Genomic DNA, 27,821 nt, shown 5'->3' on the forward strand with positions numbered 1-27,821 from the left:
TTTTAAATAAATTACAATTTATTCATTTATTTTCTTACACTTGGCTTTTACAACACTTGTCATGTTAATGCTTTTACAGTCGTGATGTTTTGAAATACTTACTATCATTCCAGGTTGTTGGTTTCAGTCTACACAGGATTGTTTGAAATATTTATGTTTTGTTTCTACTCAAAATTGATATTAGGTATCTGCTTGATTAGCTATTGCCATTTGCTTTTGGGTATATCGGTTGGAATGTGGAAATGTAGAAGAAAGTTGATTTTGTTCAAGCTTCACGTTTGTCTCCTGTCTATCAGGTTATGACTTTTTTATGTGTAAGGATCCAACTCACAAGCCTTCAAATGTCTAAGCTATAATTTGTAGGTTTTTTTTTCTTCATTCGTTAAGTTGTTTTGATTTGTTTGTGTGTTATTCTACTAGACTACCGACATTTCGCTAAAATTTAAATTTGCTTTTCGTTGTTCTAAAGGTATTATGTGCTTATTAAATTTTCAATTGGTGGAATGTGATGAATGCTGGAGTTCTGGGAACGCATCGTTTTTTAGAAATCCGTATGTTTGGATGAGGAAAGATGTAATCACTAGTTCCTCTTCTAATAGCTTCACTTGGAGGCACAAATAATACTACTTGAAATAAGACTGTTGTTATGTACTGTTCATAAACTCTAAGGTGCTAATTGAATTTCAGAGGCAATATTGTGGTGAAAGGACTGACTCTCGATGAAGAATAATCCATTTGCAACATGCTGTATTGATACGGGATCAATAAACTGCATAGTGATAGTCAAAAAAGAACTGAAACAGATTCATTGGCACGATGTTTCTGTATGCAACTAGTGTGTAGGTGTTTAAGATTTTTCCTCCTCTGATTCTTGGCTTTCCTTGCTCTCTTCAGAGCTGTCGGTTTTCGGTTGGGTAGTTACTGCGCTCTCAGCGGTGGCGATTGTAGTTACGGCAGCCGGTGTGGTGGTAGCATCAGCTTTGGGTTCTGAGGCATCGGCTGCAGGTGATCCGGTTTCTTCAGCAGTAGCAGCAGCATCCGAACGTTTAACCGCCGACTGGTTTTCCTCTGCAACTACAGTAGCAACTTCGACCGCTTCAGTTGTGGTTGGTGCATTTTCTTCGGCCTCTTCATCAGCATTTCGTACTTCTCGGTTAGATTCATCTGAAGCAACAGCTGCTGGTTCGATAGCATCGGCAATCTTTACGGTGTCTTGTTTTACCTCCGCCGTGATTTGAGCGGCATCAGCTACGGCATCCGATGAGGCTGCTGGAGCTACAGCAGCTTCTTCTTTCTTGGTCTCGCCGGTTAGTCCAGCTTGAATTTCGATCGGAGCATCTTCAACCTTGTTAGATTCTTCGGGCTCGGAGCTTGCTTTCGTTGAAACCGCTTCAGCTGCAGGCACTATGGTTGTAGGGCTTTCAGTTGGCTGCTCTGCCTCAACTTCTGTTGTTGTCGCAGGGGCGCTTTCATCAACAGTGGCTGCTGCTACGGCTGGAACTGCAGGCTCTTCCGCCGCTTGAGGCAGAGGTGAGGAGAAGACGCAAGCGCAAAGCGCTACCAGCAATACCAGTTGGAGTTTCATTCTGCAAAGAAAACAAAACGGAGAAACTGCATGTATTTTTATTGAAACAAATTTAGGTTGAAATTATGTTGGCAATTAAACTTTAAATTAAATTTTCTCTAAAACAGTGGGTTGCGTTCAAAAGCCAATGCAATCCAAGTGCGCCAAGAATTTTGTCAAACACAAGTGGTAATAAATTTCTGGATATTAAGGTACACAAACAAGACCTTTGTGGTGATTTTTCTTTAATTCTAAAAGAATTATTTTACATAAATGGAAAAATTCGATTGTTTACCAGCGAAAACATCTTTGTCGTAACTGTCGGCGATGCCTCAATGATAAGTACTTATGTCAAATAAATAGAGTCAGTACCTTCTCGCCAGAATGCGGTTCAGTAATTCTCGAGTGTTGTGATTATTTGATACAAAGGATGATGGTCTCGGTTACAGTGCGGCCGTTCCAGCTCGGAAGAACATTCATTGAATTTATTGGAAAAGGCAACGAAGAAACGAGGGGAATTGCGAGAGTTTGTTCAATTTCTCCCTTCCACGTGACCCGTTGTTTTCCTCCCTTTCGGTATAACATTGACGGTTTGTTCATTCATGCTTGAATAAATCGGAGAAAATTAAATTATGCACATACGACCGGGCAGCCGCTTGGTCCAGCATCAGCAGCAGTAGCATCGTCAACAATATAAACCTACTAGGTAATGCTAAAGTATGCGCTCGAGAAATCTCTACCAGATTCAAGCATTAATGGTTCGGTGCGTGCGGAAGAAAAGTGACGACGCCCGGAGAATGCCTTTGTCCTGGCCGGGCTTCCCAGAAGAACCAAATTCTGCTGGCATGCCTTCTAGTCGGAACAAAGAGACCTCTGCTCGGACGACCATTATGTGTGTCATACCAAATTCAATATGTGTCAAAATATGAGCGGACAGACTATGCCCTATTCATAACAACCGGAAGAAGAATGCTTCTAAGATAAATTCCGATTTGAATTCTATCAAGTCATCATGGTTCTGTTGTTCCCGGTTAGCTTGTTTTAATTTGGCGTTAAGAATTTTAGAAGACAACCGAAAACATATCAGTGTGTGAGCAATGGACATTTTTGAGGTAGAGGTTCCCCAATTTGAATAATTTTTATTTGACTTACGTAGCTATGATAAAGTCTCGAAAAAAATGAAAACATTTTACCTTTATCCGATATAAACGGTAAAAAATATCATAAAAAGGATCCAGAAATATTTACGTTTATTTAAATTGGTACCTATTAACAAATATCAATAACTCCAATTTTCAATAAGTGCGATGACTCAAATAGGCTTTGTCGGATTCCTCAGAAAAAATCTCTTAAGATACGTCCCATTTTGTTAAAAAATTTCAAGTCCGAACATGCTTTTTCGGAAATAATTGGAAAATGTTGGGGAATTGAGGGTAAAAACAGTCAACTCCAAAGCGTGCGGTGGCTAAACAGCCTTCATTAGATTTCTTGGAAAAAATCGCATAAGATAAGTCTTATTTGGTTCAAATTTTTTAAGTCCGAACATGCTTTTTCTGAACTATTTTAAAAACGTAAGGGAATTGAGGGTAAAACAGCCATTACTCCTATTTTCAATGCGTGCGGGGCTTTAAATAAGCTTCGATGGATTCCTCGAAACCGAATCACACATAATAGGGTAACGAACCAATTTTGGACCGCTTTGGGAAGTGGCTATGCTATTTTCTGAATTAAAAAAGTACATGTTAGAATTTTTGACAGCTTTATCCGTTCTGTCCAGCGTATACCAATACGCTTGAAGAAGATTCTATGTTCAGAAAGTTCAGTTACTAGCATGTTCCATTATAGAAAGTTCCAGAATATTCCATTACTATTTAGCATGTTCTACCACAGAAGATTCCAGAATGTTCCATTCCTATATCATTGTATTTCCGATGTTTCTAGAAAGGTCCATTATAATCCTTAGAAGAATCTAGAATATTCTGTACCGTCAAACGGGGCATCATGCAACAGCGGGGTTCGATGCAACATTTATATAACACTACATTGAATCAATTTTTAATTTAATGTATTGTAATAAAGTTATCTTTTAATGAAAACAAAATGATGATGACATAATTTCTCGCATCTTAAGCTAGTTGTCTTAAGTTTTTTATTTTTATGTAAAATTTGAAAAATCGAGCAATAAATGTACAAATTTTAACATTTTTTGATGCCGAAAAAAACTTTACCCAGTATGACGGATCGGCTTGATAAAATTACCTACAAACTTTTTACAGGTTTCCTCATGTTATACCAACATTGTTGGTGTAAAAATATTTTTCGAACAATCACCCAATTTTTTTAAATGAATATTTTTAAAATTCAGTTAGCTGTCTGGGGTTAAATGCAACAAAATGCAAATCAAAGAAATACCTTGTAAATCTCGTTTCCATGTGCTGGAATATGAATGTTTTGCATCACGCGTTTGTAAACATTTAAATTTCATTCATCCAAACATTTATTTTTATGATTTCAGCTTGTAGAATTTTTCGTAGTATTATTTAACCCCTAAATGTATGCAGCATCCTTATTTTCAGAAAAATGTGAAAATTAGTTTTTACAGACCCAAAACCTACTGCAATTGGTGTTGTCATGCGTAAAAGTCTTTAAGGCATCGCAAATATATTAAAAACTATGAATTTTCGTACAAGTTCATAGGATTTTTCATTAAAAACAAAGTTTGTTGCAAGTTACCCCATTTTCTAAAGAGTGTGAAAATCGCATGTTTTGAGAAAATTAAAAATAACTGCAGAAACCAATAATTTTTTTAACTACGCCAATTTGATACCCCAGCATCCTTGAAACTTTTGATGCATAAAGGATACGATTAACTGTGAACATAAGTTTTTTAGAAGCCATTGAAGTTGAAAATTGTTGCATGTTGCCCCAGTTGACGGTATTTAATTTATTGGTATAATTCCGTCGTTTCCAGAACATTCCATTAGCATATAAATACAGAGTCGAGTAATTTGTGAGTTAGTATTATTCTGCATTTGAGTGAGTATAGTTCCAACCTTCAGTGAGTATAAGTGCATCCTCAAGTTCGTGTCCTAAGTGAAAATAAAGTATTCCCAGATACAAAAGTGTGGTTTTGTGAATCCAAGTACCAAGAAAGTTATCCCCATCGACGTCAGTGAAGTTACCAAAACTTTGGACTGTTGTCGATGTTAGAGTTACCAGTACTCTAACCAAGATTTCCTATCAACATTTGAGCTTTCCGTTTCCTGCAACGGAACACTTTCATTACAAAGATCGAGACTTTTTCTATCGAAACATATTTTTTTCGATCAGTACTCTGGTCGATATTTTGGACCACCAGGTTTCTACTATGGACCACCCTTTGGACCTATTTTGGACCACCCTTAAACTAAATCTAAATTTTGCTTTATTTACGACAGCAATTCTTTTCCATTGTCATTCTTGTAGACAAGTTTGATTTGTTCACGTTAATTTGTTGCTGAACTAACTTTTTCAAACCTTTCCCCAGCCTCTATTTAGGTACACTTGTTTGTTGAAACTGGAAACTGTTAGAAAAATTAATCTGGTTAAATATTTGCCGATTAATTGTTGGTTTTTCCTCGGTTTTTCCCTTCCTTTAGACGGGGTTTATATTTCGTCTCTTCTACTTAACCAAGTATATTTTTCTTCTCGTAAATCATCGGTTGTAATCGAATGGTGTAACCTTTAGACTAAACTGTCAATAATTTATTATGAAGCATAAAAAATAATGACTTGATTAAAAAATCGTGCATGTTCACATTTTTCATGTTTTTAAGCTTCTTTAAGCTGTTGCTTTTGACAAATGCTTATCAAACAGTTGCGATTAATGTGGATTGTTAGATCAACAAGGTTTAAAGTTCAAAAAGTAAGTTAAAACAATTATTGGCTTGGTTTTATGCCGATTGAAATAAACCCCGTTTAAAGGCGGGTTTGGGCCTTAGCGAGTTGATTGTATAAAATAATGCCAATATTCCAAATTTTATTTTTAGTAAGCGTTTGAAAAAGTGTTGAAAATTCTTTTCATATCGTTTTTCACCGTCTTATTACATTCATGAACATTTAACAGCTAATATAATATCCAGGTTATGTTAGGTGGTCCAAAATAAGTCCCTAAAGAATTTAGTAGGACCTATTTTCGACATGGGTAAATTTGGTATCAAAACATGTTTTTTTGGTTCTTCAAGCTTGCAAACTAGTTTTCAAGTGTTTTTTAATAGCTTTGAACATGCTTGTAGTTGTATAATTCATCACAGCTAGAAGAAAACTTATAGAAAGTTGACTTCAATAATGGCACGTCCTCCTGAAATAGGCTTGGTTCGGCTCAACTGTGAAAATTCAAAACATTATTTTCAATTTTCTCTCCCTTATCATCTTATTTAAATTGAATGTCAGACAAGATTAGAATCATAAGAAGTAGTTTTAACTATATTTGTTAAAAGAATCATGATTAAAATGTTTTATGAGGGGAATATTGGAAAAAAGCTGAAAGGTGGTCCAAAATATGTACCCGGTCCAAAATAAGTCCGTTACCCTACGTTCCATTTAGTTAAAAAATTTCAAGTCCGAACATGTTTATTTCTGAAATATTTGAAAAATGTAGGGAAATTGAGGTGAAACAGCCAAAACTCCAGTTTCCAATCCGTGCGGTGGCTCAAATAGGCTTCGTTGGATTTCTAGGAAAAAATCACACGGTGGCTAAAACAGCCTTCATTCGATTCTTCAGAAAAAATCGTATAAGATAAGTCTATTTTTGTTCAAAATTTTCAAGTCTAAACTAGGTTTTTTCCTGGATTGTTTAATAAAAATAGGGGAATAAGGGCATAAAAAGGCACTATAATACCATTCGTAAGCTCGTGCGGCGTCTGAAACCACGTACAATCGATTTTCCGGACATTTTCACTAAAGGAAAGTACTTTTTCATAGATTTGTTTTGTGTAGGAAGGAAGTTATTGAATTTTTTCGCGGTTCAAATACTTTTTTCCTCATTCTGCACTGTGTATTGTGTTTCAAATGGGTGTTTTAAGGTTTTTAAATTATCAATTTTATTACAATAAGGATTACAATAAGGATTTCATATCGTAGGGTTATAAAAAACCTTTTGATTTGCTTTGAAGCTTTTTAATCACCTTAAAAATGTTATTATTAATGCTTTCTCGATGGAGACATTCATCTGTCCCAATTTTTTTCCATTCATTCGAGTTTCTTTTTTCCAAAATGAGGGTTAAGGATTCCTACCTATCCCCATCAATTTCTCAATATAGTTTTAAGTTAATTTCCCAAACTGCATTTGACTGAATGATAAATCGTTTTTTCGAACGCATTGAAGGGCACCAAATTCGATCAACTGTTAATTCTACCACCAATTGCTTTTCATTACCCTTTGCATACAACTTCAACTTCGATGTCAATGACTCCCCGTGGTCCGGGGGCCCAGCTTAATCTCCCATAGATCTTCTACTCCGACACTTATGGCCTAACATAAATCCTGCCCCGAGGCTCACGCCGCCGCCGACGACGACGAATCCCACCGAAAAAATGCGCAATGTTATTTCTTCTTCCACAACCCCGCCACTTATCCGCAAACTAAAATTGCGGCCACGTACCGTTTTCAAGGTCACAACGGATGATCAACATCATCATCGCCATCATCTATAAGTGTGGTAGATATAGGTACCAGCTATCTAGACACAGTTATTGCGAACATACGAGTATTCAGAGACCTCTGTGCTCGGTGGAGAATCAACACGGGGGGATTGGCTCATCAACAATTTGTACCCACCACGAGCCACCTTCCGAAACGAAGAAGTTTGCAGCGAGCATGAAAACAAGCCAGCAAGCAAGCAAGCAACCGGGCAGAAGAACGAAAATAGTGCTGTGAGATAAATTAAATTGTTCATTAATTTGAGGCAACCTTCCGATGGTGTAAACAGTGTTGATCTCGGCTTTGTTTGAGGAAGCAATTTTTGGACTTTTTATTGCCTCCTATTTCAGGTTGGATCATTTCGAACCGTAAGATTCCTCTAAGATAATGAATGTGCACAAATTCCCCGCACCACAGATTCACAATCCTTACAGGAGTAGGGAGTCATTATCGCTTGGGTATCCATTGAAAATTAACATTCGATCGTTCGAACTATCCTAATCGGTATTGTCCGGGATCGATTTACGCTGATTAAGACCCCCCAGGTGGGTATTTAGAGGAAGGAAACGCAACAAAGACCAATAGCTACATAGCTAAATATTCTTCAACGGCATTTGGGTACCTGATGGTGGGAATACCTCACCGTTTTTTTTTCTACGAGAGCAGTAAAAACACGCTACGCGAACATTTGGCGCCGATTCGCCGATTAAGATGAACGCCGACCGCTTGGAGATGGATTAATTGTGGTTAAGTGTCGTGGTCAAGATCGTTTTTATTTCGGTTGTAATTGCAGCTAATGAGCTTTTATAGCGTAGAATCGCTCTTCGATGGCGATACGGAGGAAGGAACATTAGAATCACATAAATAATTTTTCTTCCTTTAGGGAAAGCTTTCCGGAAATCAAAGAAGTGCACTGTTCAAAATTAAAAAAATTAGGATTTTTTGTTTAAAAATATTCTATGCTCAAAAACATTAACAACAAGGAATTTCTGTTTGATATGAGCGGGTTGATACAAATGAACCAATAATAAAGCACTGTTGCATTTTCGTTGTAAATTATTGGGTGATAAATTCTACAAAGTGGAAAACAAACTACTTGAAGACGTAATAGGTGAACTGCACAGCTGCACATGAGCTGATTAGTGTTTATAAACTTGTGATGTTTTAATTTTTCTAACGACCCATGATTGGTGGAAAAAGTCACTCAAAATAAACAAAGCTGGTTCGCTCAACAAAGGAATTCTTGGCAACAAATTGTTTATGAAAGCCTGTGATTGAATTCCGTTCATATGTACATTGTGTGGAAAATGCCATGTTAATGAATAAAGATTTGATTTATGACTGAGAATAATTCACCCTGATTCCCAGACCCAAAACCCGTATTTTTTTTATTTGGATGCGCCTGATTCAAGCTGCCAAACTTCGAATAGTGTCATATTGACACTCAAGAGCGGATTAGGGATAAAAAATTATTAAAATTGTTCCAAAATCATATCGAGACATAATCCAAAAGCCTGGTGAAATAGAACAGTCTTCGATACATAAGTTTTATTGATTTACATTGCACTAAATATGCTTTTCCTAACTAAGATTTTATATAAACTGAATAATGCGTGTTAGGTACTTGATCTGATCACATCAGTCAAGTAATAGACTGGAATAGTTAGGTTTTATGGGTTTGTTTCCTTAAAGTCAATCGACTGATAGAAAAAATCAATGATAACAACTCATAGTTAAGAGAAAAGTTAATTTACTAAAATAAGAAAACCGCCAAAAGGGAAAAACGGAACGGACTTACCAAAGAATGATATCTGATGTACAAGAAGTCTGAGGAAGTACATCGCTGTTCTGTGGTTTAGTGACCACCTGAAGCGCTGCTTCTTCAACTTTAGTGGGAAGTTATCGAAAGTATCGATCCTCTTCAAACTGTCTGTAGGCATTCAATCTCTTCTTATTAAACAACATTTTCAGCACTAACTATATAAAATTTATAAAACAATTTACATTTTGAAATTTAGGCATGAAATTTCTACAATTATACAATTCTACAATTTTTTTCGCTGTCAGATAAAAATATGCCAGCTTCGATCAGGGACAGCCTAAGCAATTCAAAGTTTCATAAGATTCTTTTATAATCAAAATAGGTATTCTTTGTAATTTTTTTTTTGCATTCTGGTTAGAAAGAAGTTTCGGAAAATACCCGAAGTTATGAAAATATATATTCTATAATGGATCACTGGAAAATCTAATTTTCCGCGAGGAGAGCTGTCAAACTTCATGATCAGAGTAGCAAAGAAAACACAAAAAATCAACAAAACATGGCACTGAGTTGCACTATGAGAGATCACTCGGACAAAAATCGATAAGAAAATTCAAATAAATTTTTAATAGAAATTAAACACTTTCTATAAAAAAATGCTCAAATATCAGAACCTTCCCATTCTTAAAATATTAAAAAATGAAGAAAAGTTGCTTGTGAAATTTGAGAATTTGTAAATTTGAAAATTAGTTGTTTGTTGGTATTACGAAACCTTTTTTTCCCAAAATAAAATGTTCTAAAAATTGCTCCGTAAACTCCCGGCGCAAATTGCACGCGAGAGTGATTAAATAATACTCATCAGTGAGAGCTAAGCTCAATTAGAAGAGTTGAATTTGATTCAAAGACAAAACCCAATTGCGTAACAGCTCTTGATTGTCCTTTCTAGCATAAAGATGTGAACAAGATACACAAAATTTTGACAAATATGTTTTGAGGATATCTGGTGCACTGTTAGTCGGCAGTGGCAAAAAAAACAAACAAACTTCCAAAACCAAGGGTGACTCCTACTACTTTGGACCTTGAGCCTACCTTAGTTCTAAAATGCCGATAATCGGAAATAATTCATTCCGTTTGCATAGATTCAAGACACTCCTATCGAAAAAACGAACACTTATTCTTCCTTTATCCTATCCTACCGCTACTCGCCAAAGTAATCCTAATAAAATTTTCAACATTTTTAAGAAGTGGTAAACAGACAAGCAGTATTTCGATAAATCAGAAAGATTAATAATAAAATCACATTGTTTAACATGCCAACCCTAACTTTAAAGGAAAACTACCTTTGCTGTGATGAGTATGACTGTACTATCTATTTTTCCTAAAATTATAAAAAAAATCATTGGAAAACAAGGATGTCAGGCCGTTTTGTCAAAAATCAGGACAACATGACAAAAAAAAATCAGGATTTTTCAGGACACCACAAATACTGCTTAAATTTCATAAATGAAGAAGAAATACAGGTACTGAAGACCTGAAGCAGGGCTGGTAGCGAGTCACTTTTTAGTGACTTGGTCACTTTTTTTGGGTCAGTCACTAAAAAGTCACTTTTTTCATCATTTGGTCACTAAAGTCACTATTTTCCGAAAAATGGTCACTTTTATCAATAAAAGTCACTTTTTTCACCGATAATAAACCAATGAAAGAGTCATTTGAATTGCGCGTGTTAATATTGAGGGTAGTAACGGTAAATTACTTGATCAGTCAGTCAGAAATTTTTTTCGCCTCCGGCGGAACTTCGGCATGAATCACCCTTGGCTTGAGACATTTCGATCTACGACATTATTTGACGATCGTGAATTGAAACTAACTTTGATTGTAGATTCTAGTTTTTAGTTCAATCAACCTTTTGTATTGGAACTCAAAACTTTATATACAAAAACCTTATCTCGTATTTAGTTAGAATGGGTTTTTATTAAGAAGTGTAACTAAGATTGAGATTGAAACGAACCATTTTTTTTATGAAAAAAAATTTTTTATGTCATAACAAATGTTATGATGATATGAAATATTCTTTAAAAAACAATTTCAGACTCAATTTTATTTCGTGTTTTTTGTTCTTCTAAATACTTAAAAAAAGGGTTGTAAAAATTTACACAAGGCCACAAAAATTACATTTTTTTAGGTGCAATGAATTTAAACGGTAATTTCAACTAATTTGGGTTCCCCGAATCTAAATATGTATGCAATATTTCTATCAGCTTTTATATTTATTATTATTTATTCCGTCTTTGGTTTAATTACCGTACAGACTGATGACTTAAAAACTATGAAATTCTTCTTAAGCCTATTTTCAAACGACGTTTGCACATATTAAAATTAAACAAATTATACACTAAATTAAAAAGTTCACAACACTTGTCGATAGGGTGGTTTTGGCCATAGGCAGTACGGTGGTGAGGAATTGAAAGAAACTGACGTTGTCGAAGTGTTCTCGTTGGTACATAAATGTTAACACGTTGTAGAATGTAAGCACAGTCAATACGGTTGGTCAATGTGTCGAATATAAAACCTTGCTGCAGTTCGACGCGCCGCTTTTCGAGTGAGGTTAGACATATCAGAGCACACCTTTCCTCGTACGGTGGGTTTGTTATTGAAATGAAAATAATTTGAATCTTTAGAGATGTTTCTGCACTTTCTTTTTACAAAAACTCAAATCAAAAACATATTATTTAGAAATAAAAGTTTTATATGAATTAATGAGCTTTAAATAGAATCAAGTTTTTTTACACTTTCTGCTGTGATGTCAAAATACTTGTAATGACATTTTTCCATAATCAGTTTTCTATCAATTTTACTAGTAATAAACTCTTTATTACCAAAACTAAATGGCCGAATTTGACAAAATTTCTAGTTGAGGACACTATTTACTAAATCAAACTAATCTTTTTTATTTCCATACTATTTTTTTCAATTTTTTAAATAAATCTACCGAATTTTATTGTACAGTTTTTTTTCAATTTTATAATCAACTTGCCGGATTTTTTTTAATCAAACTTTTTAAATTTTTAAGACATATTTTTAACAATTGTTTCCTTGTATTTAAATTCTAAATTTTCGTGTTCTTAAACCATAAGCTTTTAACTCCAAATTTTAAATAAAAAAAACATAATTTCAACCTTCTGTTCTTTCAGGACCCAATATTTTAATCAAAAGAGACAAAATACTCCGAGCTTGTAATTCAAAGCTTAAAAACCTGCGATTGAAACTTTATAAACTTTTTATTAATATTTTTTATATGAAATCATATTTTTGGATCGATCATGATTTTGAAATTAATCTAAAAAGTTTGAAAAATTGTTCTAAGTAGCAACTTTCAAAATAAATTTTAATACGCAGTGTTAATAACAAAAGTTTTGAACTCATTATTTTTAATTTTTTAACAGTTTTTATCATTCACATAATTACTCATTTTCTAACATTTCTTTGTCAGTGTAGTTGAACATAGAGGATTTTACTTTATTAAAGGTTTTATGTCTGGCTTCTATAGCTGGCACTTTTAAAATAATTATAAATATATTCTTCTTTTTATAAAATTAAATTAAAACATCAAACATTGAATAAATTCTGTTCAAAATTCATTTCTATTCAGTAATCGGTAATTTACATTTTAAATCGCGATTAAATATTTTTTGTTCAAATTAAAAAATTACAGCGGAATTTCTCACTAAACTTCCAGTTAAAAATGAGGAAAAGAATTCCAAATTTAGATGAATAAAAATTAACAATTATTATCATTTTCCTAACATCTATTCATGGTAAGTTTTGTACAAGATTTGACATTTATTTTAGAATTCAGATATTTTTTAAATTTTAAATTAGCTAAGAAATTCTTTTGAAACTAATTTGTTTCTTACTTTCTTGACTTATCGAAAATTTGAAACATTCATTGTAATATGTTTCCTAAATTTTGTTTATCAGTAATTTTTTTAGTTTTTGTGTTGAACATGAGTCACAAATGGTGTAAGAAAACCCTTTCCTTTTCAATTGTTTATTTTTTTTATTGTTATTAATTTTATCTAAATTTGAATTTTGAAAACCCCCCCGGGAGGGTCTATCGCACGGGCCTGACTGGTCACATTTTTTGTACTTCAAAGTTATTTTTTCGTTCTACATAGTCACTATTTGGTCACTTTTTTCGGTCCTCAAAGTCACTATTTGGTCACTTTTTTTCAAATTTTGGTCACTAAATTCCCTACTATTTCATTGTCAAACCGCTACCAGCCCTGCTGAAGACGCTTTAATTTACGCACTGATGCGAACAGAATCTTGGCTGGACTTCAGTTTATTTGGAAAAAACACCATTTCAATACCGTCTGAATCGAAGGTTTAACTATTTTGTTACAGAATTATTCGATATACTGATAATTTAACTAAAAATTCAATTTATTTAATTAGACATTTTTGGAAATTCAGGACAATTCAGTATATTTAAAGAGGTTTAAAAAAAAAATCAGGACAATTCTAAAAATCAGGACGGTCTTTCGAAAATCAGGACAAATCCTGATTTATCAGAACACCTGGCACCTCTGTTGGAATACCCGGAACAGGGCGCATACAGCTACGGTTGTTTGCATTTTGAGGAAAAACAGGCAAGGGGTACCAAAAGTTTCTCAGTGGTGGAGGGTGGAGACGGGGCGCTTTTTGACAGCCAGTTGTTCGCCTACCATGCCTAGGATTACGATTGCCTGTCACGTGTTGATCCCGTGTTTTGGTAGGTAAATCCTGGAAAATAGGTAAAGGGTCCAAAAATAGAACACTTTTGGCCATGATGTTCCATTTATAGAGCTGACATCATTTTTTTCCAATGCTAAGAGCATCTGTATTCGTACTCCAAACAGCCGGTTTAGACCCAAATTCCGACCAAAGCAACCGCATCCGTGTTCCATTATACCAGTTTCATCTCAACATTTTTGAAAACCGGTATAACGATTGATCCAAAACTGATGAGATTTGGAACCAATTTGACCTAGTTCTAATCCGTTTGACAGTTAATGGAACACGAGTGGGGTTGCCAGTTTTTTCACTGGATTGGATCTAATTTCTTCGGTTCAATTCTTGTATAAATTAGACTCAAGAATAGACCACGGATACAGGTGCTCTAACCAATCAATAAAGGTACAAATTTTCATAAGGGCGTAATTAGAAAGATAGGTATTGAGCATTTACAACTTGTTTTGTCAGCTTTCGGTAAATAAGCTATAAGTAAACACGCAAAATCTTCCAATTATTAAGCTGCTGAGAAATGTGCTAACGAGGAAAAAGTTTGAGATATTCATAACAGAAATTAAGGTTTTTATTTGAATCGATAACAATCCCTAGTTGTTAGTTCATAGTATTTTTTTTTATTTAAATTAACATATTTAATTAGGTTTTTGATGTTTTTTGAGAAATCTAACTTTTTACTGGCATTTTAGATCTAGGTCCAATAAAGGGTACAAATCTAGCACCAAAATAAGAACAGTAGGTTCAAAGTGGGAAATTTTGATCATCCCTGTCTTTGTAAATCTATCAAAAACTTTCTAAAACCCACATAACACCCGTCCATGTATGAAAAAACATGGTTTAATATAAACCACCTCTTAAATGGTCCAAAGTAGGGCAACTAACCTTTCTCCAATTTTATTGACAAACGAAATGAAGGTTTTTTCACACATCGACCGCAACAAAACGCCTAATAAATTTGCAAAATATATCGATCATGAATGGTAAATGAAAAAAACAACCGCCTCGACCTGGAATCGAATTTGAGTCTTTTGATTACCTCTCCGACACCTTACCAGTAGGCTAAATCGTCAGTTTTAAACTAGTCAAGCTGTAGCTCTATAATTCAATTGATTTCATCGAGTTGAATTTGCTGTTAGATTCTACCGCAGAAAAAGCTCATCGTGCCCCGATCAACAGTGCTCTGTTCGCCCCGAACCAAATTAATTTGAGAAAATACGTGATTCTGTTGAAAAAATGGTATTCTTACTATGCCCCGGATGCTTCTTATGCCTTTATCTTCCCTAATTTTGCGTTTTCCATGTTAAATATCGAAAGAAGTTACGGAAAAAATATTTGGGAAGTTTAGGTAGTTTGTCATTGTGAAATTGTGAACTTCTCTTGGGATTAATGGTTACAGCATAGCGATTAATAATTGCATGTTCCATTGCATGATCCGCTGCAAGCGGAAACGCACTTCCTACTTCAACAATTAGTGAGTTTGTTCCATGTTCCTTCTTATTAATTTATTCTGAACTAATGTTCCAATCGGATGTTTCTAGGGGGAAGTGTTCCTAAATGCACATAAATTGGGTAATATGCGCCAACAGCCGATTGGCGCACTAAAGTTGTCTTTGCTAAATGTAGGGGAAAACTGTACAAGACGCACCAGTTAAGCATAATCCCTATTTACAGCGATACCCATCATCTATGAACCAAATTGAAAGTTCATGACGATTCAGGGATCATATTTACATCTTTTCAGAAAGAAATAATATGTTAAAAACACGATTTTGGTTATATTTTTGTGAAAATCTTAAACAGCCAGAAAACAAGCCGCGGGGTAGAACGCCAAAACTAGTGGACAGAACGCACCATACCGAATGGGTGGTGAGAAATGGAACAAAGATTATACGGAATATAGTTATTGAAACATCAAAATGTTTATTACATGTTCATCGTATTTTTGCAAATTAACCATACTTTGGCAATAAATCATATTTTATTGCTTAATTTAACGAAAATTTTGCTTTTCAAAATTCACTTTTTCATTTCCTTAGGGGAGAATGAGGATACTTGATCCCTGGGGATACTTGATCCTTAGCTATATCTCGAAACTGGAATGTCTTACAAAGATTAAATGTTCTAGAAAAATGTGCCAAAATGAGCAAAATAACAATGCTTGTAGTTTAAAAAAATTACACAAAACAATTGTTTGAGTAATTGAACTTTGTTTAAAAAATTTCACAAAATGTAACTTGAAGATCTTTTTTCATCACTTTAAAATGTTCCTTACATGAGAAAATTATGAAAAAAATATTTGTTCCAATGTATCAATCGTTCGAGCGTAAAATGAACTTCATAATGCCATATTTTCAAAGTAATGGAAAACTCTCAACTTTTTTCAGAATTTTTTTTCTAAAATGTTGGTTTTGGGTACAATTGATCCCCTAGAGTTGGGTACAATTGATCCCCCCTTCTAAATGGCATATTCTTCTTCTGAATTGATCGTTATGATTGCTGATTACGAAATTACTATTTTTTTTTCCAAAAACTAATATTTATCAAACAATTTTCTGAAGAAAAGAGCAAAAATAATTAATTTTTACTTAATTATAAAAAATAGCGCCTTTAAGTATGCAATGTTATTAGCGTTGAGACAAAGCTATAGAATTTTCTTCTTATGTCTGCTATAAATTGTGAAATGAGAACAAACATGACCCAAATAGACAATAAACATTCTATCTTGGGGTTTTGTTTGATTTGTATACAAGGATTAGGGCTTCCTGAATGAAAGATCAAGTCTCCTTCAATAGGGGATCAAGTCTCCCCTAACTTCAGAAAAATTGCAATTTTTTTACTCCAACGAAAATGCTTCTAGTTCATCAACGGCTTCAAGTATCGTTCTAATTTTTGGAGCATATAAACTTGAAGTTACAAGCTGTCTGAAAATGTCAAAGACGGCGAGTTGCTAAATTTTTCCAAAAAGATATGGTGAAAATAAGAAAAGGGGATCAAGTATCCCCACTCTCCCCTATAGGTAAAACGCCTTCAGGTAGGCAACGAAATTCAATTTCTTGACTGATATCGCGGCAAACATGGCGGCAGATAATTTTTTCGAGTCAAATATTGGTGCACGTTTTAAACTCAAACAAGGACGAAATTTGTTGTAATTATGCATTCTTATCGTAATTTAGTAGTCAGCAAATGAAAAGAAAGACATTTTGTTTTGGCATTTGGTCTTTCTCAAAAGTTAACAGCATTCAAAATTTTAGCCTAAAACACGTGGTTTTGCGAGCATTCTGCCCCAATTTTGATATGATTAATTTTAGTTAAAATTTGTGGAAAGTTAGTGAAATATAATAAAATATTAACAGCCATTCGAAAGTGCATACAAGTGTTAGAACGAAAAGCTGCTGTTGGATTAGATAGCGCAGACTGGTTTACCATAAAACCGTATATGTTCACCATAAAAAATAACAAGTTTTAAGCACAATCCATTAATTCTTCTGTTTCTAAGAATTAGAGTCGTTTTTGTGAACTTTTCATCTAAAAAATGATGAAAAAGCTCGTTTGCTACAATAAAAATGAAGAAAAACACCATTCGAAGCCAAAGGTTACTGTATTTTTGAGAAAGAATGGCATGGGCCATTTTACCTCGCTGGTGCGTCTTGTACAGTTCTCCCCTAAATGAGAGGTAAGTTTTTGAATACCGTCAACTGGGGCAACATGCAACAATTTTCAACTTCAATGGCTTCTCAAAAACTTATGTTCAAAGTTAATCGTATCCTTTGTGCATCAAAAGTTTTAAAGATTCTGGGGCATCAAATTGGCGTAGTTAAAAAAATTATTGGTTTCTTCAGTTATTTTTAATTTTCTAAAAACATGCGATTTTCACACTCCTTAGAAAATGGGGTAACTTGCAACAAACTTTGTTTTTAATGAAAAATCTTATGAACACGTACGACAATTCATAGTTTTTAATATATTTGCGATGCCTTAAAGCCCATTACGCATGGCAACACCAATTGCAGTAGTTTTTGGATCTGTAAAAACAAATTTTCACATTTTTTCTGAAAATAAGGATGCTGCATACATTTAGGGGTTAAATAATACTACGAAAAAATCTACAAGCTGAAATCATAAAAATAAATGTTTGGATGAATGAAATTTAAATGTTTACAAACGCGTGATGCAAAACATTCATATTCCAGCACATGGAAACGAGATTTACAAGGTATTTCTTTGATTTGCATTTTGTTGCATTTAACCCCAGACACCTAACTGAATTTTAAAAATATTCATTTTAAAAAACTGGGTGATTGTTCGAAAAATATTTTTACACCAACAATGTTGGTATAACATGAGGAAACCTGTAAAAAGTTTGTAGGTAATTTTATCAAGCCGATCCGTCATACTGGGTAAAGTTTTTTTCGGCATAAAAAAATGTTAAAATTTGTACATTTATTGCTCGATTTTTCAAATTTTACATAAAAATAAAAAACTTAAGACAACTAGCTTAAGATGCGAGAAATTATGTCATCATCATTTTGTTTTCAATAAAAGATAACTTTATTACATTACATTAAATTAAAAATTTATTCAATGTAGTGTTATATAAATGTTGCATCGAACCCCGCTGTTGCATGATGCCCCATTTGACGGTAATATGGATTTTTTTTCTTCATTATCATTCGTTGCTTTGACGACATATTTGAATTGTTCGGGTTACTGTGTCAGTCATGGATGTGTGGTTAAAGTCAGAAACTGTTAATTGATTATATCGATGTTCAAAACTTTTTCCCGCCAAATCTTTTGAAAGAGTTAGTTTCGAAAGATTTTGTGATCTTGTGAATTTTTTTCTCTGTTCTTCCAATATTTATTTTCAAGAGCGAGTATAGGCACTATATCCAAAGTTAATGACCAGAGATGATGGGGCACAAAAATCCGAAACACGTGGTTTAATTTAACGTTTTATTTACATTTACAATTATAATTTATCATTTGATTCAATTAAGACTTGTTTTGGATTTCTGTGCAGAAAACCCTCATTTCCATCCACATAAGGACGAACTCTCGTGATCCACCATCAAGGAGCACAGTAAATTTTAGCAAATGTGTTTCCAACGTGAATATGACATTTTATAATCATGGAAACGTATGGTACTGCTGTCCATGTTTCTTCTTCCCTTGGTTCCAGTTGTCTCTGCGTCCAATACTGCACAGTGGACTCGGCCGAGTTAAGATGGGTAGTTAATGTACTTTTATTACTCACCGGGATGTGTGTAAAGAAGTTACTGAAAAAAATATTAGACTGGCAAACTTCTCTTAAATTTCCATGATTCTCGGGTCCCAGGGAAATTTCAAGAATCGAAAGAGAGTTTCTAAATTTCTCATAGAAAATTCCTACAGATTAACTTCATTTTGAAACTGTTCGAGTTTCAGGAAGTGACTCAATGCGAATATCTGAGATCGTTTTATGCAGCTGCCCATCCATACTAATGTGGGATTAGAAAGTTCTGACGAGGAAAAAGCTACAGATTACGGATATGGGATGGGAAACGTGATCCATTGTTGCTAGACATTTTCGAATATTTCACTCAAACCAAATCATGGGTGATACCCGATTGTACACAAATCGAGATCCCAAATGATTCACCATCATCATCTCAAGTGCGCGCGCTCGGACAAATGCAAATACAATACAGATTGCGGGTGGCGATTTTGGCTCGGATCAACCTACATATCTAGGCTGCATGTTCCCTATTCGAAGCACGCTCCAGCCCAGCTTTGCATTGCTAATACGAAGGTATTCTACTGGGTAGATACTTGGGTGACCGACAACAGCCTGACGTCGAGACGTTCTGAGACTGCATCATTCATTGCATTTGGTCAATAAACGTGTGCGTTTCACGGTGCTAAGCTCATTCTTAAATTTTCCCCCTATAGTCTTAGGTTTGATTTGATTGTGCCGCCCGCGCGATCGGGGAAGTTAGATTAGAAGAAACCCCGGACCGGATTGGGGCTTGGACGGAGATTGTGGTGCTGCGGAACATGTAATTGCGCGCAAACGATTCGTTCTAGAGGGCCACCTCACAGACTCTTGCTGTGAGTCATGCGATCGGGGCAAAGCTACTCATTCTAAGTCGTTACCTACTCCAAGAGTAAAACGAGTAAACAGTCCCGAAAATCGCAGGGAGTGTGCAGTAATGGTTGATTAACGGGTAGCAAACCGCTCTAAATTGAGGTCATGCCACCTGAACATTTTTGCCAATTTACTGGGGAAAATGGTGTTTTTATTTTTTTAAATTGCCTTTTCCTACAGCTTCCACAACATCTTGTTTAGATACAGTGTCAAATGAATGCCACGCGCCCAACCAACCAGTGAGCAAGTTTATCTTTTTTCTTCTCTTTCTGCGCATTTATGCATAAATAATGCACCGCCAGTCAAGGGTTTTGGGTGAGAGGAGGCGGAAAGAAAAAAAAAGTTTGAGATGGCTTTAATTTTGCAAGATGCCTCCTCCGAATTTGAAGGTGTAGTTCGGATCAATATGTTGGAGTTGAGGGCATCGAACAGGTTAAAAAAAAAACACTAACCGAAGTTCGGCAGCCACGAGAGTAGGTAAACGATTGCTGCGCCGCAATGCTACCGAATTGAAGTTTTTAGGCAACAACAACGGCGGCTTTTTAATAATTGAGCACCTTGAGGCACCCTGGAATGGAAAATCAATGCAGGTGTGCAAGTGGTAGGTATAAAGTTATACCTATCTACTGGCAATTGAACGAAAATATGAATAAAAAGTGTGCTCGAATCGCATGTGCCTTCTTATTAATAATGGTATTGACCTTTCTCGGGCCAAGCCAGCATGTTCCATTTATAACGATGTGGATAATTTTAGGCACAGTTTGACAATTTTTTTTTCTAAGAAACTCGACGAATAGAGAACTTTCTAAGATATACTAATTGATAACTCTATTAAAAATTCTGAAACATATCTACACCAAAAATACGGACTTTACTCCAATTATGAGTTCTCAATATTTCAACGTCATTGGCATAAGATGTGAACGCCTGCGACTAGGATTCGAGATGAAAAAGTTGCGGTGAGTTCTAATCTCACTTTTTTTTTTAATTTTAAGCTGAGTAATGGGATGAAGATGAACATATAGAATACACCTTTATAACAGTGCGTTTATCAATTTGATAACACTGATCAACTGCTAGTAACTTTTTTTTTGCTATTTTTGAAGTTATTTTGAAATTTTTATCTTTAATGTACACTCAGATTCTAGATCCAGAATTCAGATTCAGAACCTCGGAATTCACATTCAGAATTAAAGTCTGTTTCACACAGAATCTGGTCGCATCTTTTCATTTACTGAAGCGCCCCTAATTGTCACATCGTAAATCTATTGACAGTGTTTTGATCCGGATGGTTTGTTTACTTAGTGGTGAAAATTTCATCAAGATTGAAGCAGTCAGTCAAAAGTGATCGACGATGGAACGCGAAAGGCGAGAGAAAATTCTGCACACTCACGTAGAGAAACCGACGTGGTTAGGGGTAAAGATCGCGAAATTCCTGAAATATCCAAAATCGACTGTAAATTCGGTGCTGCAACGTTACCGGGAGACCCTTACGGTGGATCGCGCAAAACAAACCAGGCGTAAAAGTGGAACATATGACCGGAAGCTGCGAGCAAAGGTAATTCGAACAGTTCACAATAATCCTGGAATCTCCTTGCGTGACTTGGCGAAAAAGTTCAAGACGAACCACAGTACAGCTCGACGAATTTGTTTGCGAGAAGGCTGGCTTGCGGTCGTATCATGCAAGCAAACACCCCAACAGGACGCTGAAACAAAACCTGGTTGCCAAAACCAGGGCAAGGAAGTTGTACGAGAAAGTGTCGACCAAGTACAACGGATGCATTTTGATGGACGACGAAACTACGTCAAAATGGATTTTGGACAAATACCCGGTAACAAATTGATGTCGTTAAGTGGTATAAGGAGAACAAGATCGATTTGGTTGAAAAAAGTATCAATCCACCAAACTGTCCGGATTTTCGTCCCATCGAAAAATATTGGGCAACAGCTAAGGGCAAACTGAAAAAATATGACAGAACCATAAAAAACCCGCTCAAATGGAAAAGTGGTGGAACAAGGTGGCGAATGAGGTTACCAGCAGTACTGTGCAGAAAATGATGGGTGGTATCACAAAAAAAGTTCGAAAATTCATCCGTAAAGCTGACGAATGATTTTTAAGTATTTTTTTCCTTAAAAGTGCAATAAAAACCCTACAAAATGACATTTTTACTTTTGTTGTACGTTAGTTCTTTGAGGAGAAATGATCTATTTTATCCGACCAGATTCTATGTGAAACAGACTTTAAGATTGAATATTCAAATGGAAAAGTAGTCAGATTTCAGTTTTAAAATGTAGATTCTTAATCGAGAATCAGAATTCTAAGAGCTAGTTCACTGGTGTTGGAAAAAAGTGGTAGAAATTTTGACATTTTGAAAATTTTACCATGCAAAAATGTTTTCAAGATCTTGGGGCGTTGTATTTTTTTACAACACTGTTTCTATTTCAGCCGTATGTGAGAGAAAAATTGCTATTTTTGCATCAGAGCATGCGAAAATACAACACGTGTTGTAAAAAAAACTAGAAGTCTACAGATCTTGAAAATGTTTTTGCATGGGAAAATTTTCAAAATATGCCGTAAGTGTCAAAATTTCTACCACTTTTTCCCAACACCAGTGAAAGCAAGTGCTCTAAAATGGAAAAGCAGAATCGATGATGTTATTGATGGGTATCGAGGTAGGCGGTGACCGTTGATGGGTGTGTTCTTTTTTCCGTCGCAAATTTGAGCTCCCGAAAAATTCATTCGAAATTTGTGGTTTATGGAAGAATAGATAGTTTTCGACTTGAGTCCAGCGCTTTTGAATCCTCAACCACGAAAAAAAGAAATAACAATCGAGACGCTGGTGCTAGCGCTTCGCCTGAATTCAACCGGCTAGTTAAGATGTCTATTTAGATCCGAAAGGATTTTTTTTATCGATTTGAATTAAAAACACAGAAAACAGACGTACAAGCTCGAACAAAAAACCGTCAAAAAAGTGTGTAAAATTTCAAATGCTATCACCAAAAAATACGTTAGAAACTGACTGCAAACAGTGTCATCTATTGCGCCGTTCAAGAGTTACAAATCAACTTTTAAGTGCCCAGTTTTCGAAAAGGCGTAATCGTAGCCAAAAAACAAAAATTAGTTCAAAAAGGGTGTTGGGATTTTTACACAAGTTTCGTGGGCTAGCTTGTACGTCTGTTCTCTGTGTTAAAAATTCAAAGAAAGTTATTTTGAATCAGTGATGAAGGTGGAGAAACTTTAGTGATTTTTTTTTAAAGTTTATTATCTTTCTGACAAGGGAGATTATTTCCGGGTACAGTAGTAAAATAAGAGTGCCAGCGTCGAAGCTTTTTCCTGTAGATTGCTGGGGGGTTGGACAGGGCATCAAACGAGCGGAAAACTGATATACATTGCCGGCCAAAAGTTCGGGATCACCCGCCTAAAAACATGCAAATTTTGATCGTTCATATATCAGCCGTCTTAGGACATATTGCAAATCTTCTGATCTCATTTGAAAGATAATGAGCAATAGCTATTTCGGAGGTATTTTGCTCATAAATAATGTTTTAGTTTTACACTTAAAACTTAACCTAAAGTTAGAGCATTTAAAAAAAAACGCACTCAATATTCAAAGCCGATCATCTCGCGATAGGGTGGACCAAATTTCAAAATTTGAGTTGCATTAGAATCCTTATTCTATACTTCTCGAAATTCAATCAAAAAATTTTGTGCAAAAATTTAAGAATGTACTTTTAATTGATAAAATAGACACTTAAGTTATCGTCCAAAAGTTTGGGATCACCCCTCAGTATGGTGTATTGACCAAAAACATGCAAATTTATCTCATTCATATCTTTCTCATCTAACATCGTATTGCAGATCTGAAGGGTGCATTTGAAAGCTTAGGAATTGTTGTTTTTCCATAAATTCATACAAAAATTATATTTTAAAGTGATAACCATAAACAATTTACTTGAAATTAATTGTTTTTTGAAAATTCACACTTATGATTGTGAATTTTTTATGGTAGTGATTTAAAATATAATTTTTTAATGAATTTATGAAAAAACAACAATTCCTAAGCTTTCAAATGCACCCTTCAGATCTGCAATACGATGTTAGATGAGAAAGATATGAATGAGATAAATTTGCATGTTTTTGAAAAAATGATCCCAAACTTTTGGTCGATACACCATACTAGGGGTGATCCCAAACTTTTGGACGATAACTTAAGTGTCTATTTTATTAATTAAAAGTACATTCTTAAATTTTTGCACAAAATTTTTTGATTGTGTTTTGAGAAGTATAGAATAAGGATTCTAATGCAACTCAAATTTTGAAATTTGGTCCACCCAATCGCGAGATGATCGGCTTTGAATATTGAGTGCGTTTTTTCGAAAATGCTCTAACTTTAGGTTAAGTTTTAGGTGCAAAACTAAAACATTATTTCTGGGCAAAATAACTTCGAAATAGCTATTGCTCATTATCTTTCAAATGAGTTCAGAAGATTTGCAATATGTCCTAAGACGGCTGAGATATGAACGATCAAAATTTGCATGTTTTTTAGCGGGTGATCCCAAACTTTTGGCCGGCAGTGTACGATGGATTGTGGGTTCAAGCCAGCCGGAGTATCTCGGCAAATTTGGAATCTGGAATAGGTTCCTTAGGGACCTTTCCAGGTATCTTTATTTGTTTCGAACAGTTTGAAGTGAGTAAGATGAGTCAAACCTGTCCCAAGCCAGTGGTAACGGACCCCTTGGTTGTGCTGCAATTATTGTTTGTGAGTTAAGCATGAACAATATTTGAATGTGTGATCGAGACTTCCCGTACCGCCTCGGGTCGAAAGACCTATCAGCCACTGGTGGGTTCAACTACATACATACATACATACATAATTTCCATCTATGCATTCAAAAATTATTTACAAAACAAAGTTTTTCATTTTTTTTTAATACACTCCTTATATGTATACTTTGAACTTGTTTTTGTTTCTTAGAATTGGAAAAGTATTTTGTTAGGAACAACGAAAGCACCGAAGAATAGTTATTAAAACTTAGATCTATACACTTGTCAAACGTGTCGTGATTATCTCCCTTTTCCCCCATCCACACAAAAATTGTTTTTCTAGAATTTATTCGTTCTACTGAGCCACACCTACGGTTATGGAATTCGAAATGCTCTAGTAGGTACCATGATCACGGAATAAACTATGGAAAACAAGAACCTCATATCATTTGAAAAGTGAAATTAAGAATTTTGAGCGGCATTTCGGGTTCAATGACTTAAGGTGGATGTGACTAGTCAATCAGGCTAAGCTAAGCCAAGCTAATCAGAATTCTAAAATCGGTTCGAAAGATCTTCACTAGTCAAGAAAAAGAATTCTGATTCCAGAATACGATTTTTAAATCAGAAGTTAAAATTATGATACCTTCTAAATACCCATATAACCAAAATTCGCATAGTTTGCTTATCTTGTGCATTTAAAGTTCACATTTGGCTGAATAAAAAAAATACTCGAGAGAAATGAAAACCGTTTTCCAAAAGTGCTTTATTTAGACTTCTGAACGAACACGAAAAGTCTATACAAGTAGCAATTTTCGATATCTGATGACAGAAAAAAACGTCCACTTCACTCAGCCACAGCCTACTCTTCTGATGCAGAATTTTGAATTAGTGTAAAAAACAAATTTTCTGCATCAGATTTCAGAATAAAAGTGCACTATGCAGAATCAGAGTTTAGAATAATAATTTAGTGTCGAATTCTGATTCCAGAATAAGTTTCTGAAATGAAGAGTTAATCTAAAACATCTGAACTAGAATCGAGAACTAAACATTCAGAATTATTTTTGTTTAAATTTAGGAAGTTCAGAATTATAATTTTCTATCAGATTTCCAATTCGAAACCGGAATTTAGATCTCGGATCCAAAGTCAGAATAAAAACACAGAACCAGAATTCAAAATCGGTACCTACCTGTGAAAATATTACGTATATCGATTCTAAATGACAATTTTGAGTACAAGTTAAGAATTCAGGATTAATAAATGTTTAATTAATTCAGGATGAGAATTCAAAATCATAATTCAGAATGCAAAGACAATCTTTAGGAACTGATTTAAAAAACCGAAGCACAACTGAAATCCAGTATCAGGTAATATAATTGAATGCTTTACAGGCCATTTGCACGATAATTAAAACAAAATCAGAATTCTGAATCAAAATTTACCATAAAAGTTCAAAACAGGAATTTAAAAACGAAAAACATCATAAAATCGCACTGTTACTGTTGTTCATGGCTCTTCCTGAATGTAATGTCCTTTATATGTTTTTCCCAAAAGAAGCTTGTTTGATACCGCAATTGTCACTTCCGGCTTTATTGCCTGCTACTTTGTATTGAATCCTTCCAATCAATAATGCACGTATCAAACGTGTGCCGCTGCTCTTTTTTTTATCCCCCAGTTTTTGGTGCACAACATGATATTTTCCCATTTTTTTCTTTTTCACTCACCTGAAATTTGCTTCTCACTTCCGCACCGGCTTATTTACGTAACAATAAAACTTTGTTTTTCCTTCGGCGGATTGAAATGTATCACAAGACAGCTCAGCTTCAAATCCAACTGCAGCGTGTTGTCGTCGTCCAATTATCAGTTGATCCGATGACGATGTTTCAAGAAATGCCCCCAAAACCACCCGTTGATGAATCGTTTCGGAAAAGAAAGTAAAAAGGATAAAAAACCTTATTAGCAATCACTTTAGAGCACTAAACACTCAAGTTTCGTATCCCTAGACAGGATTTCCACTATTAAATAATACGCCTTTAAAATATTCAACCGCTCGATTTTTTTTTGTTTCAACAGGCTAGTGTTCTAAGTTCGGTTATTCGAAGTTCACTAATCCGTTCATAGAATCAAAAACAGGGAGGAAATCTCACTAGAACGACCATCACCTTCTGACCGCTTCAGCTTCGGGGTAGAATTTGACGCGCACTCCGGTGCTCTCGGTTGCTTTTATAGGGAATGCGCTCTGTCTGCGTCCGTCCGAATCCGAAGAAGTGATGCACTCTGGTTTGGCCGGCCGCCCGACCGGGTCGCAGAATGTAATAAGTAAGCAAGCACACAACAACCACACAGAGCAGATTTTCTACCTCTTCGAGGAGGAGACGGTCTCAGTCTCAGTCTCAGTCGGTCCCGGCCAGACTCAGCAGAATAGAACAGAATCGGACCGAATAGAACAGAACAGAACAGAACAGGCCGTCAGTTAGTCAGTCGGTTCGGATATTATGTTGGATGCTGTCTGATAGGTAGTAGGTATAAAAATCTACCACCCGGTCTCTCGAGATGATTTTTCTCATATGCTCTCCCCGAAAATTTCGAGGAAAAGTTTACGGTCTGTTTTTCGGGGGTGGTTTGGAAATCATGTTGATTTGAATCAGAGCATGTGAAAAATGGTAGAAGAACCATGTCAAAATTTGAACAGTCAAAGATTTTGTTAGTAAATATAAAAAACATTTAAAAAAATATTTGTTGCTGTGAAAAGTACGTTTTCTAATTCGAATCTTTACTAAGTTATCTGAAGATATTTTATAAAACCATTAAAAATTATTTCTGGATTTTAAAAAAATCTCCTGTTTTAAGAGGGTTTCAAGAGAGGTTAAAAGCGCTACAACTTGAAATCAAAAATATTTCCATTGAACGAGCCGTTATCAAAATATATGCGATCTAAATCATGATGTCACAACGCTCAACTTTTCCTTCAAAACAGTACTTTTATAATCTTCTATCGGACCAAACTTCATGAAAATTTTACCAAAGTATCAATTTATTACAACCAACAAAGCACTGTTTGGATTTCGTAGGTTTTTATTTTATTTTATTTTAGAGCGATTTAGTTTCGTGACGACACAACGCGCCATTCATTAAAAAAAAGCATTATT

At 35.0% G+C, this 27,821-nt stretch overlaps 2 protein-coding genes across 2 annotated transcripts in view; one reads left to right on the forward strand and one right to left on the reverse strand.

The window, feature by feature from the left end:
• On the reverse strand, positions 1 to 26,884 carry LOC129753668 (protein bangles and beads). Its single transcript, XM_055749514.1, has 3 exons — positions 26,835 to 26,884; positions 26,397 to 26,505; positions 1 to 1,586 (listed from the first exon to the last, which is right to left on the reverse strand). Exon 3 carries the CDS (start codon positions 1,583 to 1,585, stop codon positions 848 to 850), a length of 738 nt encoding a protein of 245 aa, XP_055605489.1. The 5' UTR covers position 1,586; positions 26,397 to 26,505; positions 26,835 to 26,884; the 3' UTR covers positions 1 to 847.
• The window catches only part of LOC129753661 (serine/threonine-protein kinase S6KL), a 225,540-nt gene that overhangs the window by 131,870 nt on the left and 65,849 nt on the right, over positions 1 to 27,821 (forward strand). The window lies entirely within an intron of this gene.

Source organism: Uranotaenia lowii, chromosome 1 (assembly GCF_029784155.1).
Source record: "Uranotaenia lowii strain MFRU-FL chromosome 1, ASM2978415v1, whole genome shotgun sequence".
Taxonomy (NCBI): domain Eukaryota; kingdom Metazoa; phylum Arthropoda; class Insecta; order Diptera; family Culicidae; genus Uranotaenia; species Uranotaenia lowii.

Coding starts and splice junctions, on each gene's coding strand:
- LOC129753668 (XM_055749514.1), bottom strand. CDS start 1,585: ATGAAACTCCAACTGGTATTGCTGGTAGCGCTTTGCGCTTGCGTCTTC.